Source organism: Colletes latitarsis, chromosome 7 (assembly GCF_051014445.1).
Source record: "Colletes latitarsis isolate SP2378_abdomen chromosome 7, iyColLati1, whole genome shotgun sequence".
In the NCBI taxonomy this organism is placed as follows: domain Eukaryota; kingdom Metazoa; phylum Arthropoda; class Insecta; order Hymenoptera; family Colletidae; genus Colletes; species Colletes latitarsis.
In genome coordinates, this window is record NC_135140.1 from 2,137,534 (window position 1) to 2,160,775 (window position 23,242).

At 32.3% G+C, this 23,242-nt stretch overlaps 4 protein-coding genes across 12 annotated transcripts; 3 read left to right on the plus strand and 1 right to left on the minus strand.

Annotated features, from left to right (window-relative positions):
- The first annotated feature begins 466 nt into the window (after positions 1-466).
- On the plus strand, positions 467-2,558 carry Oscillin (glucosamine-6-phosphate isomerase Oscillin). 5 transcript variants are annotated; one of them, XM_076767658.1, is made up of 6 exons: positions 467-601; positions 739-896; positions 975-1,259; positions 1,350-1,708; positions 1,854-1,935; positions 2,266-2,558. In XM_076767658.1, exons 2-5 carry the CDS (start codon positions 773-775, stop codon positions 1,929-1,931), a joined length of 846 nt encoding a protein of 281 aa, XP_076623773.1. In that variant the 5' UTR covers positions 467-601; positions 739-772; the 3' UTR covers positions 1,932-1,935; positions 2,266-2,558. The 5 variants fall into 5 exon arrangements, with proteins under 5 accessions (XP_076623773.1, XP_076623776.1, XP_076623774.1 ...); XM_076767659.1 differs by having other exon boundaries at positions 498-662; XM_076767660.1 differs by having other exon boundaries at positions 536-590.
- A 341-nt stretch (positions 2,559-2,899) lies between these two features.
- LOC143343291 (uncharacterized) lies at positions 2,900-7,579 on the plus strand. 2 transcript variants are annotated; one of them, XM_076768042.1, is made up of 2 exons: positions 2,900-3,912; positions 6,787-7,579. In XM_076768042.1, the coding sequence occupies exons 1-2, from the start codon at positions 3,429-3,431 to the stop codon at positions 7,533-7,535; spliced, it is 1,233 nt and encodes a 410-aa protein (XP_076624157.1). In that variant the 5' UTR covers positions 2,900-3,428; the 3' UTR covers positions 7,536-7,579. The 2 variants fall into 2 exon arrangements, with proteins under 2 accessions (XP_076624157.1, XP_076624158.1); XM_076768043.1 differs by having other exon boundaries at positions 6,847-7,579.
- Positions 7,580-9,851: 2,272 nt separating this feature from the next.
- Positions 9,852-12,415, plus strand: Med31 (mediator complex subunit 31). 4 transcript variants are annotated; one of them, XM_076768606.1, is made up of 6 exons: positions 9,852-9,967; positions 10,078-10,185; positions 10,552-10,641; positions 10,713-11,000; positions 11,474-11,586; positions 12,397-12,414. In XM_076768606.1, exons 2-5 carry the CDS (start codon positions 10,119-10,121, stop codon positions 11,509-11,511), a joined length of 483 nt encoding a protein of 160 aa, XP_076624721.1. In that variant the 5' UTR covers positions 9,852-9,967; positions 10,078-10,118; the 3' UTR covers positions 11,512-11,586; positions 12,397-12,414. The 4 variants fall into 4 exon arrangements, with proteins under 4 accessions (XP_076624721.1, XP_076624724.1, XP_076624723.1 ...); XM_076768608.1 differs by having other exon boundaries at positions 9,882-9,960; positions 12,397-12,415; XM_076768607.1 differs by lacking the exon at positions 9,852-9,967 and having other exon boundaries at positions 9,981-10,185.
- A 32-nt stretch (positions 12,416-12,447) lies between these two features.
- Positions 12,448-22,315, minus strand: LOC143343579 (solute carrier family 22 member 3). The gene is made up of 8 exons (XM_076768605.1): positions 22,181-22,315; positions 20,969-21,310; positions 19,204-19,451; positions 17,026-17,315; positions 16,216-16,582; positions 14,847-15,085; positions 13,706-13,881; positions 12,448-13,279 (listed from the first exon to the last, which is right to left on the minus strand). Exons 1-8 carry the CDS (start codon positions 22,313-22,315, stop codon positions 12,971-12,973), a joined length of 2,106 nt encoding a protein of 701 aa, XP_076624720.1. The 3' UTR covers positions 12,448-12,970.
- Between the last annotated feature and the right edge of the window lie 927 nt (positions 22,316-23,242).

The window sequence follows — 23,242 nt, forward strand, 5'->3', positions numbered from 1 at the left end:
CTTGAAACGAGAACATAAAACTTAAATGTAAAGTTTCATTGAAATTCATTCAGCTGCTTAAACGCAATCGTGTTAATAGCATAGGAACAAAAAAAATTTCTTTTTTGTCGATAGTCACAATATGACCAAGGGGTCTTGAAACGTGTATTTCCGCTTAAAAAAATTTTCGAAATATTTTTTTCATTATGGTATCTTCCTTATATCTTACATAGGTTGAAAAGTAAAAATGATGGGGCAGTCGAGGCTTGGAATCGTATGCCGATTATCGCGAGGTCGTATTTTAACTGTTTCTCTTTGACAAGAGCAAGAAGGAAAGGCTCACACTAGCGTTCTTTATTGTTTTCCCGAAATTGTGCGACGTACCGAGCTCACGTACACGTGGCTCGTGCGGTAGGTATGTTTGCTATCCCCACCACTTCGTTAGACGTTAAGGAAGTTCGTCGTTTCTAGTGTCAACGTCGATTCACTCAATTATGCCAAATCTGGCCACAGCGCCCCGGTGCACCCGGGGCTCTGTCTGGCATCTTTGATAAAAGGTCGTTGCCATAAAGATATCCTGAACATTATATCGTAAATTTCACTGGGAATTGGTAAAACTATAGTATGCATTGCTTATTTGCGATAAATTGAAGCGTTAATTGTATCATTGAAGGCGTTTAATTGTATTTTTACAAATTAAAATTTTCTTTGAAATATAAATTTATTTACTGTATTGTATACTATTATATTTGTTTTTAGTTAAGCGGAGATTTATTTATAGTATAAATTAAAGATGCGTTTAGTAATCTGTGATACAGTAGATTATGTAGCAGAATGGTCTGCCAAATATGTTTTAAAAAAAATAAATGATTTTGAACCGAATGAAAATAAATATTTTGTTCTTGGTCTTCCAACAGGTATGTGTCTTTTTAATTATTATAATTTATAATGCCAATTTTTAATATAAATCGTATTTATTTTGATTTATTATTCAGGAAGTACACCTTTGGGAATGTATAGAAAACTTATAGAATATTACAAAGCTGGTAAAATTTCCTTCAAATATGTAAAAACATTCAATATGGACGAATATGTTGATTTACCCGGGAATCACTCTCAATCTTACCATTATTATATGTATAATAATTTCTTTAAGTATATAGATATTGATCCAGAGAATGCACACATTCTTGATGGTAATGCATCGGATTTGGTAAAAGAATGCAATGATTTTGAAAGAAAAATTAAAGCGGCAGGTGGAATTGAATTATTTATTGGCGGTATTTGTTTTTATTTATATATTGTTTACCACGATGAACAAATTTATAAGAAGAAATCAATTTCTAATACAATAAAATATTATTTCCCAGGTATTGGTCCAGATGGTCATATAGCTTTTAACGAACCTGGTTCCTCCTTGGCATCACGTACAAGAGTAAAAACATTAGCACAAGACACATTGGAAGCCAATGCAAGATTTTTTGAAAATGATATTTCGAAAGTTCCAAAGCAAGCATTAACTGTTGGTGTTGGTACGGTAATGGATGCTAAAGAAGTAATGATTCTTATTACAGGATCTCATAAAGCATTCGCACTTTATAAGGCGATAGAAGAAGGCATAAATCATATGTGGACTGTATCAGCTTTCCAACAGCACCCTCGTACAATAATTATTTGCGACGAAGATGCAACTTTAGAATTGCGTGTGAAAACTGTAAAATATTTTAAGGTATACATTTAAACATTCCTATTTGTAAGGTTTTTTAAACAAATTTGTACACCTTGTGTTTGAGATTGAAAGATATATAAATTTCAATTCAAGTATTGTTTCATTGAATTGGTTTTGCAATGAATTTATACATATTGGTATATAGGCTCTCAGTGCTGTACATCACAAATTGATTGAGGAAGATGGAGATGCAATCCCCCGTCGTTCAATACAAAACAATTAAAATGGTAGTTATTCTCTTCAGCATTGTTTATTGTTAATAGATTTGTATTTTGTTTTTATCAAAACTGTATATGTAATTAAATATAGTGACTATTCATTTTTAACATGTGATAGCTCATTGATACATTAGATGTTTGCAATATAGTTCACTAGATTTTATCAAATGCGTAGATATTGTATTTAGGTATTTTGGATTATTTTAGTTCATATGATTATCATAATAATTAGTTGTAAGATAATTAAGATGTAAAAAGAAGATGATATAATAAGTTAGATAAATCAATTTATAAAAGTTAATTATTCAATAAATATGTATAATATATTATTTTTTACAGAATTTATGGGACATTCACAGCAAATTAATTGACGAGCCTGGAAAAATATCGATATAATATGATGTATAATTTGCTATGTCAGAAAAAATTTAAAAAGATGGATCCGAAGACTTTACGAAAACACGATTTTCGTGTATAATATTTACTTAATAAGCTATTTCTAAATGAAAACACTATATTATATACACACTTGTTTGTATAGAAATGAGTTATTATATTGTTATAATTTCTGTTCTAATATTACAGAAATGCCATATTTTTGTATCATTATACTTTTCCACAAATAAATTTACCCTTATCATACATGACTTTTTAATATTATCCAAATTTATGAAACATTTTTACTGCAAAAACTTTGAATATGTTGAAAATCAATTGAAACAATAAGAGAACGTGATTTGATAAGTTTAGACGGCAAAGAATCAAATATGTTTACGTAGTATAATCGGTGTGCGTCTTTAACTATCTACCACACAGAAGCTCTTTTCATGGTCGGTCGATCACTCTCACTTTATTTTCTTAGAATTCTATTTTAGACATAGTTAACAAATGTGGTGGCGATGCTTAAGCAGCATTTGTGATTTATTTTGAACACGTACTACGTTTTTTTTTTTATTTAAGTTAGTGACGTTAAATATGTAAGAATAATGAATATAAAGAAACAGATTCACGAACTTTTATAAGAAATAAACGAAACGTCACAAATATTTTCGGCTATAAATAGATCATTGTAATGAACGTATATATTTAAAAAATCAATTTTCCTCTTAATAGTCTTCCTGGTTGTAGAATGCCCATTTAAAACGAAGACGAATCGTATATAGTAAGTAAGAGAGATCGTTAGGAGGAAATAATCATTATCATTGTAGATACGGAAGATAAGTAAAATTGGGGAACAATATGTAAGTTGGGATTTGATATCATACTACTTCGCAGATATTTAACGTTGACATTCGAATTACACATTAATACACGTATTGAATTAATTGATAAGAAATCTCTAGCTCTTATTGGTGACTGGTCTTATAAATTCAAACGATATTAGTAAAAGAAGTATAAATTGTTTCGCACAGTTTCTTCAGTCGTATCTTTCGTCAAGCAGCGATTACTCTAGGCGTTCGGTAAATATAAAATTAAACGACGGAACATTTTCGCATGTAATTATGAATAATAGTGACCAAACGGTAAAAGAAATTGTGCTCCGTGACGTAGAGCCTGTTCTGCAACAGAAGCTCGGGAAGTGTGTGATCGTTAAAAATTTTACAACCGAGCTCTTGTTACTACCCGGTGAGAATTACGGAAGTACGATCCTGAAAGTTGATGTCGTACTGAAAAATAGAAATACAGGGATGAAAGAAGATCTTCGTCTCATCGCGAAGATGTTACCGCCTACGGAATTCCAAAGGCTCATTTTTAATAGTTCGCAAACATTTACAAAAGAGATCTTCATGTACGAGACCATCATGCCAGCATATAATAAACTAGAACTCGAATCTGGAATAAAAGAGAGCGAGATATCTCACATACTGCCGTATTTTTATGGATCCAGACTATCCTTGCAACCGGACGTTGATATAGACGACGACGCTGTCTTTCTTATGGAGAATTTGAAAAGCAAAGGCTACTACAATGGCAACAGAACTGAAGGTGTGTTTAATAATTTATTTAAAAAAAAATAGAATAGGTACTGGGTCAAATGACGCCTAACAAATCAATATAAATAATATAAATAATATTATATAGTAAAGTAATTTTAAAAAATCTTTTTTTTAAGATTTGTGGCGTCGCCTCCCATGCTCGCCACCAGAGGGGTCGTGCTCTGACAAGCGCTCGACAGACCCCTCGGTTACTATTCAAGGTGTTCGGCCACACCTGGGAAAAATTTTAATGGGGGATTCTAGAGGCCAGAATCAGACGAAAATCAAGAATATCAAATTGTTGATGGAGGCTTCGTTAAAAAGTTATTAACGTTTAAGAGTTCCGCCGGTTCTGAATTTTTTTTCTCGAAAATGCGCAGGATTTCGGGGGTATATCTATTCACCAAAAATGATTGTAATTGACTCCCGCAACCGAAAATAATTTTTCCAGAACGATTTGAAATTTTTTTTTTCCGTCGAAAAATTTCACACATTTTCGAATTTTTTTCTAGAAAGTGGGTAGGATTTCGGGAGTATACCTATTCACCAAAAATGATTGTAATTGAGCCCCGCAACCGAAAATAATTTTTCCAGAACGATTTGAAATTTTTTTTTTGTCGACTTTATACGAGTAATTAGATTTTCGGTAAGGAATTTTTTTCTCGAAAGTGCGTAGGATTTCGAGGGTGCGTCTATTCACAAAAGATGATTGTAATCGACCCCCGCACCCAAAAATAATTTTTCCAGAACGATTTGAAATTTTTGAATTTAATTGTTAATAACTTTTTAATGAAGCCTCAGTCAAGAAATTGATATTTTTGATTTTCGTCTTATTTTGGCCTCTAGAATCTCCCATGAAAATGTTTCCCAGGCGTGGGCGAACACCCTGTACAAAACGTGCATTTTCTTCTTTTAAACGTGTCTTATACATATACAGGGTGGGGCAGTAACTATTAGCATTTCAGATATCTTCGAAACTATAAGTTTCACAGAAATGTTTGCTAAAGTAAATTGCACAGTACGAAGGGCGCTATTGGGTGGCGATAATAGTTTTTTTTGCAGGTGGAGGTACTTCGGACATTTGAAGGTCACATCCATTTTTTTAAATGGATCGGTATGATTTTGCTTCCGTATCACGATAGAGAATCTTAAAACGAGTTCAACGACCTATTACACAAGGTCATTGAAGGTCATAGAAAGTAGAGAAAGGCGATAATACTTACGGTTTTGGTAGTAAATGAAACATGTTTATAGTAGGTGTTCGAAATGATGACCATCACTGTCAATGCACCGTTGGATTCTTTTTACGATTGATTGACTTGCAAGTCTTACAGCGTCAGAACTTATTGATGCACAGATTGCAATAATTCGCTATTGCATATCGTGAGATGTAGTTGGTACTTCTTTGTACACTTTCTCTTTCAGTGTTCCCCACAGAAAGAAATCTAAAGGTGTTATGTCTGGTGAACGAGCTGCCCACGATATTGGACCGCCGCGTCCAATCCAACGATTTCGAAATTTTTCGAAATTTTGCCATTCAAATTTCCATTGATAAAATAAGGTCCAATAATTTTATCACCTATGATACCGCACCATACATTCACAGACCATTGTTTTTGATGTTCAACCTGTCGCAGCCAATGTGGATTTTCCGCTGCCCATAAATGCATGTTATGCAAATTAACATTCCCGAGATTTGTGAATGTTGCTTCATCAGTAAATAAGACGGTATTAAAAAAAAGCTCATTGTTTTGAATCTGACGTATAGCCCATCGACAAAACTCAACGCGATTCATGAAGTCGTTCCCATGCAATTCTTGGTGAAGACTAACGTGACACCGTGATAGACGGTGCAAAATGCGAAGTACGCTCCTCCTACTAATGCCAGATTCGCGTTCAATTTGTCGCGAACTAGTATGAGAATTTCTAGACACACTAGCGAGCACACCGATTTCCATTTCTTCGTTAATTACTCGTTTCTGGCGTTCACTTTTACGAACACTTAAACTACCGGTTTGCCTAAGTTTATCATACACATTTTTAAATGTTTGACGCGAAGGCTGAGACCGATGTGGATATCGTTCAGCATACAAGTTTTTCGCCCTTACAGAATTTTGTTGGCATTCGCCATAAATAAGAAGCATATCAACCTGCTCTTCAAACGGATACATCGTGCCGGATTGACCGATTTATCGATACTAATCTTATGATGTTTATCTTACTCTGCAAACTATTAAAGTGTCCTTCAAGCAGTGTTTATTCTCAGTGAAGTAAACGGTAAGCATTACGCATTCCTCTGCTGTTGACAATACGTATGTTTCAATTACTACCAAAACCGTAAGTATTATCGCCTTTCTCTACTTTCTATGACCTTCAATGACCTTGTGTAATAGGTCGTTGAACTCGTTTTAAGATTCTCTATCGTGATACGGAAGCAAAATCATACCGATCCATTTAAAAAAATGGATGTGACCTTCAAATGTCCGAAGTACCTCCACCTGCAAAAAAACTATTATCGCCAGCCAATAGCGCCCTTCGTACTGTGCAATTTACTTTAGCAAACATTTCTGTGAAACTTATAGTTTCGAAGATATCTGAGGTGCTAATAGTTACTGCCCCACCCTGTATACACTCCTCGACCGACTTCCGATCTTCCGAATATCCCAGTCGTCTAAGGCGGAGCCTGCTAGAAAGTCTTACTGATTGTGAGATAAGTCCATTATAGGCTCGGACGAAACCCCGTGCCCCCTTCTTTCCTTTTCTGTCCTCCTACGATTCTCACGAGTTCCTACCCGCAGTGAAGCAGCGCCACAGTACAACCACGACAAAAACAAAAAATCCACCGTTTAAAAGAAAACTCTTCTGTTTCAATTATTCTATGTAGGTTATGATTTGGAGCATTCGGAAATGGCAATTAAAAGTTTGGCAAGATTTCACGCTTTAGGTATGGCCATGAAACTGAAGAAACCCGAAATTTTCGAAGTGTTCAAAATGCACTCGAAAAACTTGGAAGTAGAAGGTAATTCCGACGATTTGTTTACTGTGATATTGAAGAAAATAAAAGAAGATCCGGAAATGAATCCCTATTACGATAAATGCTATAAGAGACTGAATGCTGCAGCAGTAATGGAGTTTTGGGCAGATACCCCACGTGAACCTTGGATGACAATTATTCACTCTGACCTTTGGGTGAACAACTTAATGTTTCATCGAAATGAGAAGGGTCAGATTGACGATGTAAAATTTGTCGATTTTCAAATATACGTATACAGTAGTTGTGTACGGGATTTAATTTTTTATTTGTTTTCGAGTGTCAAGACCAACGTCACGGACAAACAACTCGAAAATCTGATGGATTTATATTATGACGCACTTGTGGACAAATTAAATATAATGGCATGCGATACGTCTTCTTTCAATAAAGAAGGATTCAGAGAAAAGATAGCTGAAGATGCTTCTCGTGAATTCCTGCATTTGTGCTTTATGATAAAAATACTCACGATGGACATCAAAGAGTCCAATCTTAGTTACGATAATATGCAAAATGTTATGTTTAATTACGAGGGGAATCAGATATTCGTTGAACGACTCCGGAAGATTGTGCTTTACTTCTGTAAACATAATTGGATATAAATATATCGTCATAATAATAATAAACTAGGTTTTTGTTTATTTATAAAAAATATCTTTATGATCGTTAAACCATTCCATTATTATTTCGAAAAAAAATAAATCGTATCGCCGAATTAGATTCTCACACTCAAGAAATTAACTTTGACAAGTGAATGAATTTATAGTTCCATCTGTAAGGTAATATCCCTTATTAATGTATAAATTGACTGACATATCGTATCTGTTGTTACGGTATCATCTTACACGATTTGTAACTTACAAATGAAATAACAATTCTGTAAATGGTAAAATAAAAATATAAACGGCAAACAATTCATCGTTTTTAATACATGCAGATTTTTATGAAGTAAGTTCCGTAAAAAATAAGAAAAGGTATACAGGGCGTTCGGCTACCCCTGGGAAAAATTTTAATGAAAGATTCTGGAGGCCAAAATAAGACGAAAATCAAGAATACCAATTTGTTAATAGAGGCTTCTTTAAGAAGATATTAACGTTTAAAGTTCCGTCCGTACTGAATTTTTTTCTTGAAAATGCGCAGGATTTCAGGGGTATGCCTATTCACCAAAAATGATTATAATTGACCCAGGCAACCGAAAATAATTTTTCCAGAACGATTTGAAATTTTTTTTTTCGCCGAAAAATTCTCGAATTTTTTTCTCGAGAGTGGGTAGGATTTCGGAGGTATGTGTATTCACCAAAAATGATTGTAATCGACCCCCGCAACTGAAAATAATTTTTTTGGAACTATTTGAAATTTTTTTTTTCGACGAAAAATTTAAGCACTTACCTACTCCCTTGTCGATTTTTCTTAAAAATTCATTTCTCATTTTTAATAAATTTGTTTGACGTCCTACAGAAATTTTGTTTTGTACTTTTTTGTAGGTACCCACGAGCTCTACATCGGAAAAAAAGTTTCATTGAAATATATTTATTATTGTAGGAGTTATGCCTATATAGACCATTTTAATGGGGGTTTTCTCACTTTACAGGATGAAGGAACAACTTTTTCAATATTGTTAGAATTTTTACACGTCCTTCACTAAAGTACGCGTTGTTTGCCATTTGAAACATTACAATCGTCCAATCCGTTCAGAAGTTATGACATTTTAAAGATTTACATTTTTCGGACAACATTTCTGACCAGAAACTATATTTTCGGTAAGGAATTTTTTTCTCGAAAGTGTTCGAAAATTTGTCTACCTATTTGAATTTTTTTCTCGAAAGTGCATAACATTTCCGGGGTATGACTATTGACCAAAAATGATTATAATTGACCCCCGCATCCAAAAATAATTTTTTCCAGAATGATTTGTAATATTTTAATTTCGCCAAAAATTTTATCTACCTATTCGAATTTTTTTCTCGAAAGTGCGTAGGAATTCGGGGGTATGTCTATTCACTAAAAATGCTTATAATTGACCCCTGCAACCAAAAATAATTTTTTCAGAATGATTTGATATTTTTTAATTTAATTTTGTAATAACTTTTTAAAGAAGCCTCGGTTAAGAAATTGATATTCTTGATTTTCGTCTTATTTTGGCCTCTAGAATCTCCCATTAAAATTTTTCCCAGAGATGGCCGAACACCCTGTATAATCAGTAGCGTAATAAAAGGTTCCTTTATTTTATATGATTCTTAGTGTAAAGAAAAGAAATTTTATAAGATTAAGAAATATAAGAATAAGAAAAATTATAATAAAGAACATATTGTACAAAAATCAATCTACATATTAGCATATATTTAAACTAACAATTTATTGATTAAACATTTTAAATGTTTTTATACAATTCCATGACATAACCGTTTTACTTTAAAGAATTCAGTAAACAGTATTTTATATTGGTATGCAGAAGATAAACGTTTTCGTTTTTGCGGAAACTCTAGTCACGATAAAAAAATAAGAACAATACATATACTATATTTCGTATATTTAAAAAAAATACAAAATCATTCTTTCAATTTAGATATCGATTAATTGTATTGTGTATGGTCAGAGATTCTCAAACTATCTAAAGTTACTCTCCGTTTTTATTTTGAGTACATTTAGGTTAAAAGAGATATCTAACAATTTCGTTTAACGCATTGCCGAACATTCGAATAGTACTCGACTATGCGTTGAATATCGTCCATTTTTGACAAGTAACGTGTAGTAACACTCAAATTTATACATTTAAAAAGTATACAAAATACTTAAAATAATAAAATAATTATTTACTCAGTTTTCTTCGTACTTATCTTCTTTTACGACTCCTTGAAACTGACCGAAGTATGCGCGGCACTTCAGACTTCAGACAGCTTCGAAGAGTCGAGAGAGAGGGCAAGTATTAACCTGTCTTTCTCGACCATTCGAAACTCATTCGAGCTCACGCACATGCGATCGGGCATTAGTGTACGAAAGTGGAAGAGGAAATTCCGAATATACCCGGTAAATGGTATGCCGAATTATTTAAGAACTTTATTGGACCTAATGAACGTTCAAATCATATTAAGTATTCGTTGTGTATTTTTGTTATAAAATATATAAATGTGTTTCTATTATCAGGACGTTATGAGGAATAATTGACTGTTAAGAATTAATGTACTATGAACCGTTTGGATGATCCTCCGAGTCTCATGAAAGGCAGAAAACCATCTTTCATTGGAATGAACGGTATTTCTTAATCGAATTCTTACCATTCTTATTATTTTTACACTGTCAATTTCTATTGAATACTCTACGTGTTCCATACGTCCTTTGTATAGTTTTAATACTTGTTTGTGCTAGTATATGAGATATCTAATAAGTCAATGAACATTTATCAAAATTAAATTTTCAATTACGATCTGCAAAGTTTTAACCTTCATTAGGATAGAAAAAATTAAGTTGTACACAAGAAAATTAATATTTAGATCATAACTAAATCAATATTGTATTAATATTAATAAGTGTATTAAAAATAATATAGTAATAAACTAAACTTAATATATACATTGAAGTAATGTTATTTACCAATAAAAGATTCAATTTATTTTTCAGGAGGTCCAGAAACTGACGAGCAACAACGCTTAAGATTTCAGGTTGAACTAGAATTTGTTCAATGTCTTGCTAATCCAAACTATTTGAATTGTATGTTCATAATGATTATTGAATATTTTGTTAATTTGTTTTCAAATGTACTAATAATTGTTACATTATAGTTCTAGCACAACGTGGTTACTTTAAGGATGCAACATTCATAAATTATCTCAAGTACCTGTTATATTGGAAGGAACCTGAGTACGCAAAATATTTAAAATATCCTATGTGTTTGTATTTCCTAGATTTATTGCAATACGAACACTTTAGAAGAGAAGTAGTAAACTCTCAGTGTACGAAATTTATAGATGATCAACAAATATTATTATGGCAACATTATACCAGACGTAGGACAAGACTATTACAAGCTGCTGCTGAACAAACACAGCATGTAAATCCTCAAAACAATGGTATTGTACAACCTAAAGTTCCTTGAGTAATATATGCAAAAAAACAGTATTAAATGGGTCCATAAAATCTGTGACACCACATAAGATTATTTCTATAATATAGTTCCTTATCAGAATTGTTTTATGCGTTATGTTTTTTGACTGTGATAAATCACAAATAAAGTACTTTTCTATGTTCATTATACACCTGTCATACTTTTCCCTCTTTTCCTTCTATCTGTCGTTAATATGTAAATTACATTTAAAATTTAATATTTTAAAAGAAGTTATTATAATAATAAACACTAAATGTATGTACTTTGTATTTAACAAAATTACAAATTGATCCTCTCGTAATTAAAAAAAAACATAATTTAAGTAAATAAATAATCGATTACAAAAATTAAGCTTTTGAGATGTATTGAGTTTGGTGAAGTTTATTAATATTATGGGACCAATGTAAGCAAATTGAAATAAAGGCACTCCAATTGTAGAATCTGATTTTGGACGAGTGATGCTGAAACCTGAATAGAATAGACTATTTATGCTTCAAGACAATGGAAAGGGTGGAAGGTCGTCGTCGAAGATGCAGATTTTGGCAGCCTTAGTAAGTCTACTCGTTTTATTTTATTGGAAAATTTGTTTGATTTTGAAATATTATGTATAAATATAATATTTCAAATAATATTTGATTTCATTTATTTATCATTTCATAAGATTCTGTTGTGAAAGAATTTAATTTTTTGGATTTAATCGAGGTAATAAAAATATACAATATCTGCTCAGTAGAATGTTCATAAAGGTATCAAACTATATTTCATAATACTTGGCCTTTATAATTAAATTACTAATGGGATATTATTAATGCATTATTTTCTAATTGATTACATACATTTTTATAGTTTTTACTTGGATGTCTTATTTAAAATTCAATTATAGAGTAATTACACATGTATGTATATTTTGTTATTCTATGTACAATGTATTTATTTGAAATTACAAATGGAAATGTATGAATACTCTATATAAAAAAATTAATAAAATATCATTTAACATTACTTTATCATCTAAAATGATAACATTTCTAAATTTTTATTGTTTCTCTAATAAATATTTTGCTTCTATAATAAAACTTATATTTAATTTAACAGGCAGTGACAATTGATTGTTTTATTATAATTATTCTAATATTTGATATTTTAATGTAACAAATAATAAATATAGATTAATCTACATTATAATTATAACCTAATACGTTCGTTTGTATGGAGAATATAGTACACAATGATACATGTTTATGAATATTTTGCTAAATTTATAAAGACAATTTTATCGAAAATACCGTACACATTCATTTTCAAATATAATAAAAGAAAATTTATTTCATACATGCAATTTGAATTTTGGTTTGTTTCAGTAATAATGAATAAACCACAATCATAAATCTTAAAATACTAAATGGATATAAAGAAAACTAAAATATTGTTGTAGTTCAGTCAGATATTCATAGTTCGAACCATCCAGTAGAAAAATTATTATAATAAACAAATCTTTATGATAAAACATATGTTAAGTAAACAATAAAATAAACCAATCTCGTTCTACAACATTGTATCAACGTTATTGATCATTGTTTATTAATAATAAACATTGAATGTTTAGTGACAATAGCGTGACTGGGATTGGTATTACTTTCTTGGACCCTTCCAGTAGAATTAATCGGTTAAAGAGGTCAACACGAGAATAATATTTTGTCCTTGTATAAAATGAAACAATAAAATATAGATTGCAAAGGATAATAGAAAGACGAGAATTTCAACTCGAGGATTTACAAATTTCTGGTGTTCTCTTTTGATGGTGTTACCCAGTGCGATCCACACTCTCTCATCTCCTAGTCTTGCCACTGCTTAGTGATCAAGATAGTTGAGTCCTTTCAAAAATGCAACATTAAATTTGTATCTATTTTTATCTTGTAAGATCCTACCTATCTTTCACTCAGAATTCTTATTCTCTGTAAAATTTACTAATATACCATTTCCAGCATCCACCCAATCTTCTGAGAAGAGTTTTGCTCTAAGTATTTCTCTTTCTGAGAGATCTTCGTCTGTGTGCGTGTTTTCATTGTTTAAATTCTGATTATTCTTCTTTTCTCTTCTTTTCACGACCAGTAACTCTGAATCGTTTACTGAATCAGGTAAAATTTTACTCTCAGTTTCTGGCAAAATTAGAGCTAGTGCTCCAGACACTAAGCAAAGCATTCCAATGATTATTAATGGAACAGTGACTGGAAAGTATTTTTCCTGAAACAAACATTGATAATTAGGATATTCCTAATAACGTGTTTTTCGTATTGGTAGAGTTTTTGACGTAAATGGTAGAAGTTTAAAATTTTACTAACAAATGTACCTACATATATTTTTAAAATTTTTCTCATTCTTACCGCTGCATTGATCGAATGAGTCGGACAGTTTCTTTGAAAAAACAATAATTATAATTTCATTCATTCTTAATCTAAAATGAATTCACTAATTTTATAATATTTTGTTTGATTTGAAATAAAATTTGCACAGTTGTGTGTGTAAAATGTAGTTTCAAGCCTCCCGTTGGTTAACAAGTATTGAGAAAAATTCAAGTCAAATAAGGCTTGACTTTCGAAACAGTTATGCTACATATTCCGTTAAATGAATTCTGAGTACAGGAGCATGTAAATGATACGCGAATCTTACCGATAATAATACGTGCGGTGTGCACAAACTGCCGATTTTCGCAAAAATGGTGCACAAGCCTAAACAGGTTCCTCGTACAACTGTTGGATATATCTCTATTGTATACAAATACACTATAGAAATTACACTCATTACTGTTACTCTGCCAAGTAATAACAGAATGGTTTTCGCGAGATCTGAAAATAAAACCATAAATAATGAATAAGAATTTTAGATCTTATATGAATTGCTAAAAATCATTATTTGTACGATCAATATAATTATTATACAGTGTTAAGCCACCCCTGGGAAAAAATTTTAATGGGGGATTCTAGAGGCTAAAATAAGACGAAAATCAAGAATACCAATTTGCTGATGGAGGCTTCATTAAAAAGTTATTAACATTTAAAGTTCTGCCGTACTGAATTTTTTTCTCGAAAATGCGTAGAATTTTGGGGGTATGTCTAATGACCAAAAATGATTATAATTGACCCCCGCAAACGAAAATAATTTTTCCAAAACGATTTCAAATTTTTTTTTTTCGTTGAAAAATTTCACATTCTCGATTTTTTTTCTAGAAAGTGGGTAGGATTTCGGGGGTATGTCTATTCACCGAAAGTGATTGTTATTAACCACCTTAACCGAAAATAATTTTTCCAGAACGATTTGAAATTTTTTTTTTTCGTCGGAAAATGTGTAATGACCAAAAATGATTGTAATTGTCTCCTGCAACTAAAAATAATTTTTTCAGAATGATTTGAAATTTTTTAATTGAATTTTTGAATAACTTTTTAATGGAGCCTCAGTCAAGAAATTAATATTCTTGGTTTTAGTCTTATTTTAGTCTCTAGAATCTCCCATTAAAATTTTACCCAGGGTTGGCCGGACATCCTGTATGTATAACCCTTATAGAATCCGAAATATCGAAATATTGGTATATGAAAATACCAAAAATTTAGTTTCAAAACATTAATTTTTCAACTGCCTAATACTATTTTTTAGCAAATGCAAATAAACATATGTTTAATTTTATCAATTTTCTACATTTGTATTTCTATAAGTGCTTGTGTAGATAAGGGCCCTCATTTACAGATCTGCCTCGGAGTCAAAAATGCTGTCAAGATGGCCCTGCGAATAAGTATTTGTTATTTAAATTATATACCGATTCCGATCATGGGCTTCGACATAATGATGATTGCGGCCGTCAAAATACAAATAACACCGCTCAAAGATTGATATACAGACATCGGTACTCGTCTGCCGTATCGAGATAATACAAAATAGAGCAACACGTATGTTGCAATTTCTAATACCCCTCCAAGTGCGAAAGCAACGTGCCTGTTGACGGATAAATTCGGTACGAGTGCCATGAAAACATAAAACGCCATAGAAGAAGTCAACCTTGAACAAATAGAAAATAAACATACTATATCATACATACGTTTAAGAAGAAATAAAAACATTTTCTTTTTTCTTTTTAGAGTCTTCTCCCAAAATGTTTGAAAACCTAATTGAGTAATTGATCTATACTGTAAGATCAAAAGTTATAATAACAAAAAATAAAGATATGCTTGTATCGTCTATAATGTTTTTTAATGAAAATTAAATCATGTTCACAAACATATTGGTTATTCAAGAGAATAAATAGGGTGTTCGGCCACCCCTGGGAAAAATTTTAATGGGGGATTCTAGAGGCCAAAATAAGACGAAAATCAAGAATACCAATTTGTTGAAGGAGGCTTCGTTAAAAAGTTATTAACAATTAAATTAAAAAATTTCAAATCGTTTTGAGAAAATTATTTTCGGTTGCAGGGGTTAATTACAATCATTTTTTGTGAATACACATACCTCCGAAATCTTATCCACTTTCGAGAAAAGAAAATCGGGTAGGTGCTGAAAGTTTTCGGCGAAAAAAAATTATTCAAAGCATTCTAAAAAAATTATTTTCGGTTGCGGGGGTCAATTACAATCATTTTTGGTCATTACACATACCTCCGAAATCCTACGCACTTTCGAGAAAAAAATTCCTTACCGAAAATCTAATTACGTGCCTAAATTTTTTGACGAAAAAAAAAATTTCAAATCGTTTTCGAAAAATTATTTTCGGTTGCGGGGGTCAATTACATACCCCCGAAATCCTACACACTTTTTAGAACAAAATTCGAGGTGTAAAATTTTTCGACGGAAAAAAAAAATTTGAAGTCGTTTTGGAAAAATTATTTTTGATTGCGGGGGATAATTACAATCATTTCTAGTGAATAGACATACCCCCGAAATCTTGCGCATTTTCGAGAAAAAAATTCAATATGAGCGGAACTTTAAACGTTAATAACTTTTTAACGAAGCCTCCATCAACAAATTGGTATTCTTGATTTTCGTTTTATTTTGGCCTCTAGAATCCCCCATTTAAAATTTTTCCCAGGGGTGGTCGAACACCCTGTAGAAACCTATTTATTAGTAGCAAGATTACGAAGCCGTTTAGTGTTTCACAAATATTTTTTTGTGTAAAGAGTAAGTACCTGGAATCTTACCATTGACAAACCAATGTTATGCCATATTTTCTCATTAGTATGGATTTAAATAGTTTCTTCAGTTCCTGTTCCGTTTTCACATTACTAGATTTTTCTTCGATTTTGCTGCTTATCATCTCCTCGTTGTTGCTTAACATTTTCTTTTTTGCGGGTATTCTTAGTTCTACAATATCGTACGCATTTTTCATGGATAATCGTTGATTACTGGCCGGCTGTGATATCGATTCCGACTTTCGATGACTTTTCGAACTCGACGGTGTATTTCCCTTTTCCTTTTCTCCATTTCCGCACTGAAAAATTTCCGATGCCGACACCGTTTTCGGAAATTTGTTTTCTAAATTTTCTGAAATTGCCCTCAAACTTGTTTCTGGAAAATACACGTAAGATATTTATCAATAATATTTATCAAAATCCATGAATTCATCTACGTTGCAATATTGTTTCATCAGTTTAGCAATTTAGGAGGAATTGTACAAAGTGTTTCTTGCAAAGCGATCGATGGATCATCTCTAAAATATGAAAAGACGATATAGCATACAAAAAGTACTTGTAACGAGCATATTTTCGGAGTATTAGAAATTGTTGCATCGAGTTTATCTATTTGTTTACATTCTAGAGTTCGATCAAAGCAGTCAAGAAAATCTTAAAGAATTTTTGTAAAAACATTTTTAGGATATTCTAAAGAGTCCAGATAAAACTAACATTTTTTTCTTTATTAAATAAATTATCGTTATTATTATCATTTTATTATGTTTTTTTCTATTAAATATGGTGGATAATCGTTGTCTCCGATAATTTCGTCTTTCTTACTTTGAACTTTTTGTTGAGCAACGTCCATATTATTGGTCAGTAAATTAGTAGCTTCCTCTTTCATATCGCTATCGGTTTTCGATTTCTTCAAATCCGTGCATGAAACACGCGATTTCCTTTCTGGCTTAACCGGTGTCAAGTTCTCAGTTACGCTTGTTTCAGGTTTGGCGTCATTTTCCCTGCGCGATCTTGTGCAACAAACGTTGTACTTTGCAATACGTTCCACCGCCATGTCTGCTTCTGTCGTTTTATCCTTTGCTAGTAACCATCTTGGCGATTCTGGTATAATCCTAAAAGTAAAATTACTAATCGAAAATGTAATTTATGATCAGAAATGTTGCTCGAAAATTTCATGCGAATCTTTAAAATATCATAACTTCTGAACGGATTGGAGGATTTTAGAGATTTTGGTGAAGAATATGTAGAAATTCAAAGAATATTCGAACAGTTGGTCCTTAACCCCGTAAACTGAGAAAAACACCATACAAATGGTCCAATTTACAAACGACCGTAACTCCTATAATAATGAATATGTTTCAATTAAACTTTTATCTGAAGTAGAGCTCATGGGCTCCTACTAAAAAGTATTAGACAACTTTTTTATAGGGCGTCAAACAAAATTATGAAAAATGAAAAACGAATTTTTAAGAAAAATCGACAGGAGGTAGGTGCCTAAGTTTTTAGGTGAAAAAAAATGTCAAATCATTTGAAAAAATTATTTTAAGTTGCGGGAGTCAATTACAGACATTTTTGGTAAATACATATACCCTCGAAATCCTACGTACTTTCGAGTACTCATTTATTACAAACATTTAAAGACTCATAAAGAATCTTTAAATAATTTTAAACCAATGGATTAGGTTCGCCAATTACGCCAATGGGAAACAATTTTTCAATCAGATAATTGTTACTGATATTAATAAAGATTAAACTACAGTTTGTTTGTACTCGAGTTCATAGCTTCCGGATGAATGCTATGTTTAAGGAGGTATTGCTGTCTAGACTGTCAATTTCACGGCCCTTTTTGTGATTTTTTTTTAATGATAGATAGGCTGTTTTGTACTGAGACTTTGTAGATATATTTATTCATCTTCTAAGTATGTAGAATATTTTTTTCATGGAAAAATATTAAAAATCGTGGGAATTATAACTTCTTATTTAATTGCTCTTTTGGAAAAGAGATAATTTGAAACGGAGGGGGTTAAAGTATCTTCATAAGGAAGGTTGTGGTTATAGCAGGAACTAGGGAGAAGTCAAAATCCTGATAAATAAAGAAATGGCAACGCTTCAAGTTTCGAATTTCTATTTGTTAATCGTTCTTTTGGCTTTAGCGTATCAAAAAAAATAGTAAAACTCAATATTTTTTTAAATCTCTAGTTCCAGCTATAAAGGCGTGTCTGCTGAATATTCTCTTCAAATTTGAAGTCAATCGGTCTGCTAGATCTTGAAATATCATGTAAGCCAGTTTAAATGCGTTTTTTTAAACAAGAAGCTATAACTCTCGCAATTTTTAATATTTTTTGATGACAAAAATACTATACATACCTATAAGACAAATAAATATATCTGCAAAATGTCACTACAAAACAACCTACCTACGTAAAAAAAAAAATCACAAAAGAAGGCCGAAGAAATGACAGCCTAAACAGCAATACTCCCTAAAATTCAGTGATTTATCCATAAATATGTGTGAGAATTTCGGACAAAGAAAGTTGTATTCTTTGTCAAAAGGTTATCAAAAAGAACCTAAAATACGCGTTTTGCAGTAAAATACTCCCTTAAATCAGAAATTACATTAAATAAGGCAAATGAATTTCCGTAAAGACATTTCAATATCGTAGTCACGTATCTTCGTAACAGTATTGTCAGAAAAATGGACTAGTATTCTTCTCAGGCACTGGATAGATGTCCAGTCGTCGCCTGCTGAGAAGCAGTAAATGTTTGAACACGTCGCAAATATTTCGTTGCGACGAGAGATCGTCGCATTACATCGTCACATGTAAAACAGAACAGTTCTGTGCAGCCATATTTACTTTTATATAAATTTCCATTTTGTTCGTTTATCGTGTCTAAGTTTATTATTTCGTATACAGTTTATTATTTCGTATCCCGACCTCACCAACAAGTATAAGACTGACATACATATGTAATTCTTTCGTGATAAAAAAAATTAATTACCAAATATAAAGTACGGTTACCGCTGTGGGAACCGAAACCGCCAGCTGTAAAATTCTCCAGTCAGGTATGACGTAGCTGAGCGCAGCCAAAAGCACCAAACCGATCGCCCATGCGATTTGCATTACTAATGCGACGAAAGTCCGGGCTTTCGCAGGAAACAATTCCAAAGAAAGAATGTATGTTGAATTCTGCAGACCCTGAACGAAGACTCCTTGAAGTCCACGAAAGGCCAGGAACGTTTGGTAGTTCTAAAATTTAAATTACATTTAAGAGGAGAAAGAGAATCGTTCTTAATTCATAAGAGTAAAATCTAAATACAATAGAACGTTAATTAATGAAAATATTGATCATAGCAAAGACCATCATCGGTATAAAACTGTTATATAGAGACATTGCAAGCCTTTTTGGCCGGCTCTTAAAATGTTTGAGTTTAAGAAAAAAATCAATTTTTTTAATTTAGAATGGGATTAACGTAGACTGGTTTTTTAATTTTAACTGGAATACAAAAACAGTTTATTTATATTGACGTTTATATAGGGTGTTTGGCCACCCCTGGGTAAAATATTAATGGGAGAACCTAGAAGCTAAAATAAGACGAAAACCAAGAATATCAATTTCTTCATTGAGACTTCATTAAAGAGTTATTAAAAAATTTCAAATCATTTTGAAAAAATTATTTTTGGTTGCGGGGATCAATTATAAGCATTTTTGATGAATAGACCTACCCCCGAATTCCTACGCACTTTCCAGAAAAAAATTCGAATAAGTAGACAAAATTTTCGGCGAAATTGAAATATTTCAAATCATTCTGGAAAAAATTATTTTTGGATGCGGGGGTCAATTATAATCATTTTTGGTCAATAGTCATACCCCCGAAATGTTATGCACTTTCGAGAAAAAAATTCCTTACTGAAAATATAGTTTCTGGCCAGAAATGTTGCCCGAAAAATGCAAATCTTTAAAATGTCATAACTTCTGCACGGATTGGACGATTTTAATGTTTCAAATGGCAAACATCGCGTATTTTAGTGAAGAATATGTAAAAATTCTAACAATATTGAAAAAGTCGTTCCTTGACCTCGTAAAGTGAAAAAACCCCCATAAAAATGGTCTAATTTTCAAACAGACATAACTCCTACAATAGTGAATATATTTCAATGAAACTTTGTTTTCGAAATAGAGCTCGTGGGTACCTACAAAAAGGTACAAAACAAAATTTCTGTAGGGCGTCAAACAAAATTATTAAAAATGAAAAACGAAGTTTTAAGAAAAATCGACAAGGGGGTAGGTAAGTGCCTAAATTTTTCGCTGAAAAAAAAAAATTTCAAATAGTTCTAAAAAAAATATTTTCGGTTACGGGGGTCAATTACAATCATTTTTGGTGAATACACATACCTCCAAAATTGTACCCACTCTCGAAAGAAAAATTCGAGAATTTTTCGGCGAAAAAAAATTTCAAATCGTTCTAGAAAAATTATTTTCGGTTGCAGGAGTCAATTATAATAATTTTTGGTTAATAGACATACCCCCGAAATCCTTCGCATTTTCGAGAAAAAAATTCAGTACGGGCGGAACTTTAAACGTTAATAACTTTTTAATGAAACCTCCATCAGCAAATTGGTATTTTTGATTTTCGTCTTATTTTAGCCTCTAGAATCCCCCATTAAAATTTTTTCCCAGGGGTGGCCGAACACCCTGTATGCTGTATTTATAAATGTTTAATGTTCTCTATTCGCAAGGTGAAAACTTAAAATAATTTATTTACCTGCACAACGTATAATGCTACAGCCATTGTACCTTGTGTATAAAGACAAATTGCCTGAACCGGAAGTCTTCCTATGCGATCGGCTAAAAGACCAGCGATCCAAGCACCCATTAAAACCCCAATGCAATAAACAGTTGGGCCAAGAAACGTCAAATATTGTTTCTCGCAAATTAAACCCCACTCCGTTACTACGCTAGTTTCCCCGAACTCGGTTGCAAATTGATAATCACCGAAACACAAATCCGAATCCGCAGATTCTTTGAGATTGAAAGTCCCATTGATTGCAACGGTCACGTTGCCAAGTTCTTGACAACCGTACGTTCGTCTCGTTCCATTTCTTTCCTGTAATAGGAAAACAAATCTTCAATTTTCAATATGCTTTAAATTAGACGTGAACGTTTTAAAAAATTTTCGTGATACATTATTTTAAAATTAACTTCCAGAATTATTTGAGAAATAATATATATCGAAATAACACCATTATTTCATGAAGTATTTCATTTGGAAAATTAATTAATTTATTTCCAATTGAATTATTTATTTGAAAAATAGTTACTAAGCTGAACTAATACGAAGAACGAGTAAATTGTTTCTTGTTAATCGTTATCAAGAAATTTAAAAGGCATTAGAACGTTTGGACAATTTTATTGTACAATTTGTTTTTTATAGATCGTACTTTATTCAACAAGTACTGTATTTTGCTGCTACGCATTATGTAAAGTTGTGGCTTTTGTTTGTATGCGCAGACAGATTCGCCATAGAAAAGGATCTCAGTACTTCTCGCCAAGCAAAAGTTCCCGAATGCATGACAGTCATTTTTGTTCAAACGTACAAGACGTAGTACTTGTAAAACAACGTTCGTTTAATATGATCATTTAAACCCTTTATTATTTTGTGAAAAAGTTTACACCTGTTAACTTCTAATCTTTTATTCCCAACTTTTCATACATTGCACACATTCTCACAACTTTTCGCAATGCTCGATTTGTTGGAAACAATTAACTACTGAAGTTCATTTTGCTTATTCGTCTATTTAAATTGCAACTAATTTAATTTACATCAAGTTATATTTAATAAATAATTTAATTCTTTGAAAAATATTTATCAAGATTTTTAGTTCGTGATGAAATACAGTAAATATTTCTTAGACAAACAAAAGAAAAAGGAGAAAAAAAGCCATCTGTAAATTAAACTAAAATCCGAGAAGCTTACCTGACAATAAAATTTCGGCGTGTAATTATGGAAGACTGGCAGCGCGTGGCTCATAGCGACTATGACATAATTAATGGCCAGCAGGAACACGATGACCACTTGAAAGCAACCAACTTTTACCTCTTCGGCGTTCATTTCTTACGATATCTACACACGATCGTCACTCTTTTTCCGCAAAATTTTGCGTCAGGATGCGATCGATAGCGCCAAAATGATTCACAGTTTCAAATCGAAAATCCATCCAGTGGCAAAGTGGAACGACTTTGTAATTCTTAACTCACTGACACCGGCACGCTCATCCATTTGTATTCGAGAAATACTGCTTAAGAACGCGCGTTAAGAGAACATGGTTGTTATTATCGTCGAATCGAAAGATTTTCTGAGAGTTAAAGAAAGTACGTTTGTAGCATCCCGCTTCGAAACGCCAGGAACGAATGGAAATCCGTGGCTGCGGGTAAAAGTTGTCGCGGAGTCCGAACAAAGTGTCATCCGTGAGGGTGAAGCACGCACTAACAGAGAGGAGAGTCCTCTCTTTCTCGCGAAGGATACCTCGACAAGAGGAACCGATTCCTAGCGGCGTTCGATTGAACAAGGACAGAAACACGCGCTATTGTTTCACGCTTCGCGACACGTATTCCATTAACGCACGCACGTCACGAGAAAACGATCTTCTCTCAATGATAATCGATTTTTAAATTGACGTAACATGAATTTTTTATTTCCACGAAACCCACTCAACGTCCGTGCTTCCGGATGAATCTGAATGAAGTTGAAAGAACGGCGACGCTCGATCGAAGTAGTCATGTACAGTTATAGGGGAAGTACGGCATATTTAGGATATCAGTTTCTTTAAGACGAATGAAAAATTAATTTTTCAAAGAAATTTTTCGTTTTTTGAGGACTTTCCGTTCAGGCCGCTGAACAATTGTAAACGCTTTACAATTGTATTGTTTTGTTTCTGGCGTATGTCTTACAAATGATTAAAATAGTGCACAAATCATAATTATCAAGGAAAGGGTGTATAGTTCAAGATGCATAACGCATTTTCTAGGAATTGATTTA

Coding starts and splice junctions, on each gene's coding strand:
- Med31 (XM_076768606.1), top strand. CDS start 10,119: ATGAACCGTTTGGATGATCCTCCGAGTCTCATGAAAGGCAGAAAACCA. Junction 10,642..10,712: donor TAATCCAAACTATTTGAATT/GTATGTTCATAA, acceptor GTTACATTATAG/TTCTAGCACAACGTGGTTAC. Junction 11,001..11,473: donor TGTAAATCCTCAAAACAATG/GTATTGTACAAC, acceptor CTCCAATTGTAG/AATCTGATTTTGGACGAGTG.
- Oscillin (XM_076767658.1), top strand. CDS start 773: ATGCGTTTAGTAATCTGTGATACAGTAGATTATGTAGCAGAATGGTCT. Junction 897..974: donor TGTTCTTGGTCTTCCAACAG/GTATGTGTCTTT, acceptor TTTATTATTCAG/GAAGTACACCTTTGGGAATG. Junction 1,260..1,349: donor AATTGAATTATTTATTGGCG/GTATTTGTTTTT, acceptor ATTATTTCCCAG/GTATTGGTCCAGATGGTCAT.
- LOC143343579 (XM_076768605.1), bottom strand. CDS start 22,315: ATGAACGCCGAAGAGGTAAAAGTTGGTTGCTTTCAAGTGGTCATCGTG. Junction 21,311..22,180: donor CGCCGAAATTTTATTGTCAG/GTAAGCTTCTCG, acceptor TTCCTATTACAG/GAAAGAAATGGAACGAGACG. Junction 17,316..19,203: donor GTAACCGTACTTTATATTTG/GTAATTAATTTT, acceptor TTTTACTTTTAG/GATTATACCAGAATCGCCAA.
- LOC143343291 (XM_076768042.1), top strand. CDS start 3,429: ATGAATAATAGTGACCAAACGGTAAAAGAAATTGTGCTCCGTGACGTA. Junction 3,913..6,786: donor CAATGGCAACAGAACTGAAG/GTGTGTTTAATA, acceptor TATTCTATGTAG/GTTATGATTTGGAGCATTCG.